This window comes from Cornus florida, unplaced genomic scaffold (assembly GCF_030987335.1).
Source record: "Cornus florida cultivar Cherokee Brave unplaced genomic scaffold, ASM3098733v1 CherokeeBrave_3.0.0_Hap2_Chr09, whole genome shotgun sequence".
NCBI lineage: Eukaryota > Viridiplantae > Streptophyta > Magnoliopsida > Cornales > Cornaceae > Cornus > Cornus florida.
In genome coordinates this window covers 78830164-78839058 of record NW_026775579.1, presented here as the reverse complement: position 1 = coordinate 78839058, position 8895 = coordinate 78830164, and the positions used below count along the sequence as shown (strand labels likewise).

The window sequence follows — 8895 nt, the reverse complement described above, 5'->3', positions numbered from 1 at the left end:
GGTTAAGTTTGCTGAAGAGTGAAGATAGATCTGCTTAACGTTTAAATTTCGAAATTCAAAATTTAAATACTAACGTGACAGTCTGTGACCTGAAATCCAATGAACTACCACTAAAATTCGGAGAAGATAAAGAAAACTACAAGTCCACTGAGGTTTGACCACCCAAAGAAGCATTACTTGGATCCACTTGATTGGTCGTGTACCTTTCAATTTCTGACGGTAACTGAACAAATTCAAATAAAGATACTTTGTGAACCCCACTCTTGTCCGCTCCTAACGAATACCAAGCCGAATCAACGGTCACGATCAATTTTGCAATTCAAATAGCCCATTTATCCGCCTCAAAAGCATCATAGAAACACTCCCCTCTCTCTCTCTCTCTCTCTCTCCCACTCTCTCTCTCTAAAAACGTCCAAGAATTGTTCAAGAACGCATGAGAATTCAAAGTTTCAAACCCCCATTTAAACCCTACTTTCTTTGAGATTCAATCTTTATTGAGCTAGGGTTTTTTTCGTGCGATCATCACATCGTGTTAAAAGTTCAGTTCTTGAAAGAATTTGAGTTTCTGGGTTACATTTCAAGCTGAAACAATGTCGACCAAGAATCGCCGATCAACTGGTTCGTCGTCGTTGCAATCGTCTTCCTCTTTGGCAAAGAGGCATGCCTCGTCGTCGTCGGAGAATCTTGGAAAGGTCACGGCGGCGCCACCGCGCATGGCGAAGAAGAGACCGCCTCTGGCGAATGTGACCAATCAGAGGGAGGGTTCTCAGAATGGTTCGCGAAACTCGGGTTTTGGGTCCTCCAATATGGTAAGTTTTTATCTAATTTCAATGATTATGGCATAATTAGAGGAACAGAAATATAGGAATTTCTGGTGGGGTCTATATTCCACCAAAAATCTTACCTTTAGGTTAAAGTTTGATTTGTGGGTATCTCATGTCTGGCATGTATAAATGAGCTGTTTTATATAATTATATAGATATATATGTATGTATGTATGTATATGTCAATGGTTCTTTGTGAGTAACACCTTTTCTTTTCTATATTTGTCTGTTTTTCCACATAACAAATATTGATTCATTATATATTGGTATTGCTAATATAGGTGCAGAACAAATAAAGAAATGTGATTGAATTTACCCAAAAGAAAAAAAATATATTGAAAACTATGTTATAGATTTAGGTAAAAACCTAAGTACCTAAAAGAATACCAATATTACTGAAAAGAAAGAAATGTGATTGAATTTACCGGAAAGAAAAAAATATGATTGGAAAACTATGTTCAGAACTATAGATTTAGCTAAAACCTTTTCTTTTCTAATTATTATTATTATTATTATTATTATTATTATGGAAACAAAAAGGGTCATTTTGTGAATTTTAGTGGTAACCAGACCTTTGATTAAACTACTTTTACTAATGGTGAGATTTTTGTATCAAGGAAATATTTAGAAGTGCCTAAAAGAATGTCATGCATCCGTTTGTAAGATATTTGGAACTACAGTCACATAGAGAGACTTTCTTTCTCTTGTTGCTTGGGTCAGGTAATCGATTATTTAATACATGATTACAGTAAAGGGCACCAAAAATTTATTGAAATTCTCCATTTACATGGATCTCTCTCTCTCTCTCTCTCAAACACATGCGCATGCACATACACACTGCAACGATTGCGTATTACATGGAAATGATATTTCTACTTATTTTCATTTTCCTGCATAGCATGTACTATGAACAGATTTTGATTCAATTATGGAGGGTTTTGAGTTATGTGGTCATCTTTTGACAATTTTAAGGACAGTTTTCTAATGATTCTGTGCTTGCTTTGTGAAATGATGTACTATCCGAAGTGTTGAACATATAATTTAAAATATTATGGAAAATAAATTGGGCATAGTTCATTTCAATGCAACACCTCCAAGAGTTTTGTTTTTGATTTGGTCTTAAAGTTATTAACATTCAGCTTTTGGCATTTGAAATATACTTGTATTAATATTTCAGAGAAATGATTAATGGAATTTCATACTTGAAGGTACCATGTGTGACTAAAATTGTGAATGCCAAGAAGGGATCTTCTGCATGCAGTAATAATGCAGCCTTTTCTGGAAGTATTTTGCCAACATCCTCAAATGCGAAGCCAAGCGTGGTTGCTTCTGGTAAAGTTGCTTCTTTCTCAAGAAGTGATGAAATTCTCTCTAGGATTACTGCCCCTCCTGCCCCATGCAGCATGGATATTTGCCCAATTGAATCGGATGGATCTTCAGTTTCCTTGGATGAAACTATGTCTACTTGTGATTCGTTAAAGAGTCCGGAAGTTGAATATATAGACAACAATGATGTTGCAGCAATTAATTCCATTGAGAGGAAGACATGTAGCAAACTCTTCATTTCAGAGCATGATGAGCCATCAGGTTTCATATTATGAACATATTTTGCTGATTCTTTTCAGTTTTAATGTCATTAAGTTTCATGATCTGTGAAGTTATTTATTCTAGTAGCCTTCTTAAATTATCTTAGTTGTATATTTCACAGGAAACATCTGCAAGAGAGAGATCCTTGGGGACATGGAAGCAACTGATAAGATTGTTGATATTGATGGAAATTTAGTGGACCCTCAATTATGCGCAACCATGGCTTGCGACATTTACAAGCACTTGCGAGCATCTGAGGTTCAACATCTGTTTTCTTAAAAAGAAAAATTATTTATTTCTCTATGCAATGGTCTTATCTTTAGCATTACTTAAAAATACAGCTCCTGAACTACTCATTTTTACCGGGTATCTTTATAGATGTTCTCTGTTTTTTACTGGAGAAATGTTATTATTAAAGTATCTACTTGGCCAAAATGGCGCATGAATTACAATTGAACCGACTTTCAGTGCATCACGTATCAGATACAGTCTAAATGACATGGTTTATAGATTGGTATTGGCTATCAACTCAATTTACCTACATTGTTGAAAATGGCATTGCAGAATTTATTTGGTTTTCTAACAATGAACTGTCCTATATTTAGCCATTCAAAAACAGGGTCAACAAATGAATGGTCCAAAAAATGGTTATTATGCTCTTATACCCTTAGCTGACATAGGTGGACAGACCAAATCTCTGGTATCAGTGTTTGCCAATTCTAATGACATATGTTACTATACTATGTAATGCACTAAGAAAAGTAATAGATGAAACTCTATTTGTGATCTATACACAGTTCATAGGTTCAATTTGTTTTAGTTACTCCTACATATATTTTGATTTTTATAAATCATTTATTTTAATTATAAAACAACTAAGTACTACTCAATTACTTTAAGGCATAAGATCACATCATCAGAATTTCATTCTTATCTAACTTCTGGTGGGAATTCAAGCTGCATGGGCTCCACAATTGTGCTATGGACTGAATTTATTGTTGGTTTACAATAATGTAGGCCAGTGGGATAGTTTCTCGGTTTGAAGCAAAATTTCCTGAAATTTTAGGCCAGATATGAGCTGGATATCTGGAATTCTTTTTGTTATATTTGGGGAGGGTAAAGTATAGAAGTGTTCAGGATTTGATTTGTAAAAAACACTTTTGGGATATATCTAAACACGACCATGCTTAATTAGATATAAATGATTTAGGAGTTGTTTTTCTATTCTCAATTTGTATAGTTGTTAAATTTGCGGACTAATTTGTTATATTTGTGGACTAATTACAATCTCTTGATTCTAATTTCTTTATTAAAAAAAAAATCCTTTTTTTGTTTTTTTCCCATGTCAATTTAGGCAAGGAAAAGGCCTTCCACGGACTTCATGGAGAGGGTCCAGAAAGACATCAATGCTAGCATGCGTTCTATACTTATTGACTGGCTTGTGGAGGTAAATTATGGTGTGCTGTAGTATTATGAATTTGGAATTCCAAATCTCTGAATTTTCATGCTTTTAGGGGTGATTCATTGTATGATAATACATTTTTACCAAGTAAGAGGGATTTAATTTAATTATCAAAGTCCTGGTTAGCAATATGATCACCCTTTATGGATTTCCAAGTGTTTAACCATATGTACATTTCTACCACGTATGGTGAGCTTGCTTGTATCTCCAACTGCAGGTTTCTGAAGAGTACAGGCTGGTCCCTGATACCTTGTATTTGACTATAAACTACATAGATAGGTATCTTTCTGGCAATGTGGTGGATAGGCAGAGGTTACAATTGCTTGGTGTTGCATGCATGATGATAGCAGCGTAAGATAATATTTTATGCCTTATGCTTATTTCCTCTTCTCTTTGATCTTTTTTCACTTCTCTCTCTTTCTATGTGTTTGTGTATATCTGTGTGTGTATATTTATATATTTATTATTAATTTTTTGCAAAGGAATAAACATAGATAGTAACAAATGAAATGATATTGACAGAAAATATGAGGAGATTTGTGCACCCCAGGTGGAAGAGTTTTGTTACATAACTGATAACACGTACTTCAAGGAGGAGGTTTAATTTCTATTTAAATGTAGCTGCATTTGTGCATTATCTACATGTTGCTTTCAGTTTTTGCTAAGCACTAGGAAATATGATTTTTGCAGGTTTTGCAAATGGAATCTTCTGTTCTAAATTACTTGAAGTTTGAAATGACAGCCCCTACAGCAAAATGTTTCTTGAGGTAATGACTAGACTCTTGATTCTTACTTAGTATAATTATGGTTTCATAAGCTACTTCTAGTACTTACCTGCATCTCACTGATACATAAATATTCATAGGCGATTTGTTCGTGCTGCTCAAGGGGTCAATGAGGTACCATCATGAACTAGATCACTTGGTCTTTGCATCTTATATATGTTGGTGAATGATGAAACAAAAGTCAAAAAGGCCATCGTAATGACATAATACTACTCAAATTAAAGTTGAACTTGATTTTTGGTAAAATTTTACAGCATGGTATGGTCAGAAAAAAATTGGTTGTTTACGGGTGGTTTAATATTTTATCTTTGCTTAGGCTCCATCGTTCCTGCTGGAGTGCTTAGCGAACTACCTTGCAGAGTTATCTCTTCTGGAATACAATATGCTTTGTTATGCTCCATCACTTATTGCTGCTTCAGCAATTTTCTTGGCCAATTATATGCTAAATCCTTCAAAGAGACCTTGGGTATGCATTGGTTACTACTCATAATAACTGATTTTGCTTCTTGTTTAGATATAAGGTCCCAGGCCTATTTTCTCCTGGATATGTAATTCAAGTGAAAAATATTACAATCTTTATTTTTGTTTTGATACAGAATTTTACTTTGCGGCACTACACACAGTACGAGCCCTCTGATTTATGTGACTGTGTGAAGGCGCTGCATAGCCTTCGCTGTAACAACTACAATTCCAGTTTGCCTGCAGTCAGGGAGAAATACAGTCAGCATAAAGTAAGCAAAATTCCACAATCCAGTTTAGATTTTTGTGAGGGTGCAAGAGTTCAAAATAATACACAAATAATTCATTGATGAAAAAACTGCTTTCATGACGCGCTAACAAAAAGTGACATTTGTTGTCTATGAATCAGTATAAATTTGTGGCAAAGAAGTACTGCCCTCCTACAATACCACCGGAGTTTTTCTACAACCTAAGCAGCTAGCTGATGGTCATGTTACTGTTCCAATACTTCGTTGGATGGGCTTCAGGCGCACTTCATCTGCCGTTTACTGCTTGATTTCATTGAGGCAAAGGAAATTGATTTCCACTCTTGATGTTCTTCTAAACATTCATGTTAGTTGTGTGTTCGCTGTTGGGGTCCTCGGCTGGTTTCTCATCCTTCTGATTTGCTGAATGTGAGCTCCCCAGGATGACAATCTTGTACTAATGTTCTCTAGTTCAGGTTTCCTTTCTTACTCCAATTTGTGTATGAATGACTTTCTCAATGTATTCAGAATTTTGTTTCCTTTCCTTTTTCTTTTCCCTTCTCTTATTAATTCCCTTTGGTCTTGATGTTAAAAATGAAATTCATGTTATGATGATACACATGCCTGTGTCAAGTGTGAATTAGGATGGTGCTGGAGGAAATGATTTTATTTATTTATTTATTTATTTTTTCCTGGTAGAAAATTAATTTGATAGACATAACTTTTGGAAGTTATATGCACAAAGTGAATATCTTCAGATTCAGAACACCTATGTAAACCATTTCACATACCAAACAGAGACCAAAAGAATTTCAAACCTTGACCTCCTCATTACTACAAAGCGGCTATCTATTTATTTCTTAATTATATGGTACAAATGTACAATAGCTCATATGATACATCACAAGTGGAGTCTACAATCCAACATAGTAGTGCCTACTTATTGACCACATTGTGCTTTGGTTAAGCCCAAGGGTCCAACCTCAACACCATGGTTCGGACTAATCTTGAGCCAGTGACAATCGTCAAATGAGCACTGTGGTCCATCATTTGGCCGCTCCACATCAACGGCCCTCATGTATGTGGGACCCCAAGTAGGGGTCCCATCTTCATAGGAGTTATGTGTCATCTTGCGTATCTCAGAGCCGTCTGATCTGATCGTAAAGATATCACCATAAGGTTGATAATGATGTGGGTTCGAGATTGGCTCAGCTGACACTGCAGAATAGTCTGAAGTGAATACAATAGTCTTCCCATCCGGGCTGAACCACGGGTGGTTAGTTCGCCCAGCTGACCCACTCTGTACCAACTGCCGGAGCCCTGTTCCGTTCGGGTGAATCATATACAACTCGAAGCTACCCGAACCCGGATTCTCCCGGTCCGACGCAAAAACGATCCAATCGCCGTCCGGTGACCAGTTACACATTGTGTCCGTCCAGGGGCCCTCCGTCAACCGGTAGATACCACCCATTTCTCCATCCAAAGCGTCCATTATATACAAGTTCTTGTGACCCGAGCGACCCGAACGAAAAACGAGCAACTTTCCGTCGGGGGAAGCAGAGGGAAATGCATTGTTTTCGCCGCCGGTGGTCAATTTTTTGTAGCCCAATCCATCATCATCAACATTGATAGAGATAATATCAACCTTAGTGATCTCTGTCGCGAATGTGGGTCCCACAGCAGTGTAGACCACACCTTTCCGTTTCGGATCCCATCCGGTTGAGAAGGCTGTTCCGGTGAAGACCTTACGCCGGTTCGACCCGTCCCGATTCACGACATAGAGACCCGGGAAGCTAACGTAGGCAATTCGGTCCCCTTCAGGCGAGAAGGAAGGAAATGACCCGTCAACCCGAAACAGTGAGATGTCGGGGACAGGACTCTGGATGTTTTCAAACAACAAATTTTCGGGTTTTCCTCCATTGCTGTCCCCTCTGCATTTATGGTAGCCGACCCGCGTTGAATCGGGTGAGATAAAAGGGTTAAAGTGATGATTTTGTGGTGCTATGGGTCGAGTCACATATCTGAACTCGTTCGAATCAACGTCGAACAGCTCTATGTGGCGGAACTCCGAATCGGGTCTTCTCGTAGCCACCGCAATGAAGCTCCTGTTTGCTGTCGAAGCCGCCGGAGTGAACACGTGAAGACCAGGAGGTGTGACTCGCTGAGTCACAACCGAGTCAACGCTGATTGCTCCGTTTTCTGGAAGAATCGCTCTGTAAACACTCCACCACCCATCGTCACTCCTCCGATGAAAGTACAGAGTGGATTCGTCCGCCCAACTCGGCCACCCACCGTGCTCAACCACCTTGACTCGGTCCGACCCATCCCTAGTCAAGAATACATAAATATCAGTACTCAGTTCCTCAACTTCACCACTCCATCCCCTCTCTCCAAAAGACGCCACAGCAGTCCAAACACCCGACGGAGACACGGCAGGGCTGAGATCGGCGACCCCGTACGGCGTCAACCTCCGAGTCAACCCGGTTTCGAGCTGAGTCGAGTACACAGCTGCCCAACTCGTCCGAGGCACGCCCGAGTCTTCATGAGTCGACACGTATACCAAGTACTCACCCACCAAACTCGGCCTATCCTTCATTGAAATTCGACCAATTGACGGTTCACTGCCTAACAGAGGGATTTGAACTCTAATCGGGACTTGGAGAGCCGATCGTCTTCTGGTGTGGTCGGCACTATCGTAATAGATTGCATCAAGATATATGTTTGAGGATCCGTTTCGTTCTGTGACGTAGATGAGGTTGATGAGGGTTTGATTGGGTATGATAGAGAGGATTGAGGATGATGTTGGTGAGGGGAAGTGGCCGTTGAAGTTGACGGAGTGGCCATCGGTGATTCGGAGCTCGTTGGCGTTGGTTGGTGGGTCCCGTGTTGGGACGGTGTAGATGTCGAAGAAGTATCTTGATCTACCAAACGTGGCAAAGACTATGCTGGTGCGGCTGCTTGGGCCTTCATGGTCCGCTGCTGCAGGATATAGAGTTAGGATGAAGCTGAAGAAGAAGACGATGAAGGAACAGAGGGGCTCTTGAGGTCTCATGGTGTGTGTGTGGTTTCTTCTACCCTGCACTCTTGGAGTTAAATTGTGTGTGAGAGAGATGCGATGAGATTTGTGGTGTAAGGGATGACGTTTTATGAAGTTTGGTGGGTCCCAACTGTGGATGGTATCTATTTGTCAAAGCAATGGTGTACAATAGTTTTATAGGGTGGGACCCGAGAGAACTTGTCCTCATGGTAATTATTGGAGAGGTCAATTTTTATCCAACTTCATCGTTTGCCTCGTATTTTTATTGACCTTGTCTCATTTATGAGATGGTTTTCAGGTAAAATCTTAATTTAGTTTTGAAAAATAAAATTTTTACACCGAATAATTTAACTATGCCACTTCACAAATGCCCAACATAGCTCATCTCATCACTTGAGCAAGCTTCTAGAATGCAATCATCCAAAATTGAGAGAAGCTATAAACCGTTTCGATGGACGAGATTGGGCGTTGTTTATGGGCCTCATGTTTTTTATGC

General features: G+C 39.0%; 2 protein-coding genes across 2 annotated transcripts; one reads left to right on the top strand and one right to left on the bottom strand.

The window, feature by feature from the left end:
* Positions 1 to 369: 369 nt before the first annotated feature.
* On the top strand, positions 370 to 6053 carry LOC132274510 (cyclin-A1-1). Its single transcript, XM_059775797.1, has 11 exons — positions 370 to 809; positions 2033 to 2411; positions 2533 to 2669; positions 3766 to 3858; positions 4091 to 4224; positions 4396 to 4471; positions 4564 to 4640; positions 4739 to 4772; positions 4975 to 5124; positions 5255 to 5389; positions 5527 to 6053. The coding sequence occupies exons 1-11, from the start codon at positions 591 to 593 to the stop codon at positions 5596 to 5598; spliced, it is 1506 nt and encodes a 501-aa protein (XP_059631780.1). The 5' UTR covers positions 370 to 590; the 3' UTR covers positions 5599 to 6053.
* Positions 6054 to 6193: 140 nt separating this feature from the next.
* LOC132274509 (uncharacterized) lies at positions 6194 to 8483 on the bottom strand. Its single transcript, XM_059775796.1, has one exon. The coding sequence runs from the start codon at positions 8412 to 8414 to the stop codon at positions 6303 to 6305; it is 2112 nt and encodes a 703-aa protein (XP_059631779.1). The 5' UTR covers positions 8415 to 8483; the 3' UTR covers positions 6194 to 6302.
* Between the last annotated feature and the right edge of the window lie 412 nt (positions 8484 to 8895).

Coding starts and splice junctions, on each gene's coding strand:
- LOC132274510 (XM_059775797.1), top strand. CDS start 591: ATGTCGACCAAGAATCGCCGATCAACTGGTTCGTCGTCGTTGCAATCG. Junction 3,859..4,090: donor TTATTGACTGGCTTGTGGAG/GTAAATTATGGT, acceptor CTCCAACTGCAG/GTTTCTGAAGAGTACAGGCT. Junction 4,773..4,974: donor CTGCTCAAGGGGTCAATGAG/GTACCATCATGA, acceptor ATCTTTGCTTAG/GCTCCATCGTTCCTGCTGGA.
- LOC132274509 (XM_059775796.1), bottom strand. CDS start 8,414: ATGAGACCTCAAGAGCCCCTCTGTTCCTTCATCGTCTTCTTCTTCAGC.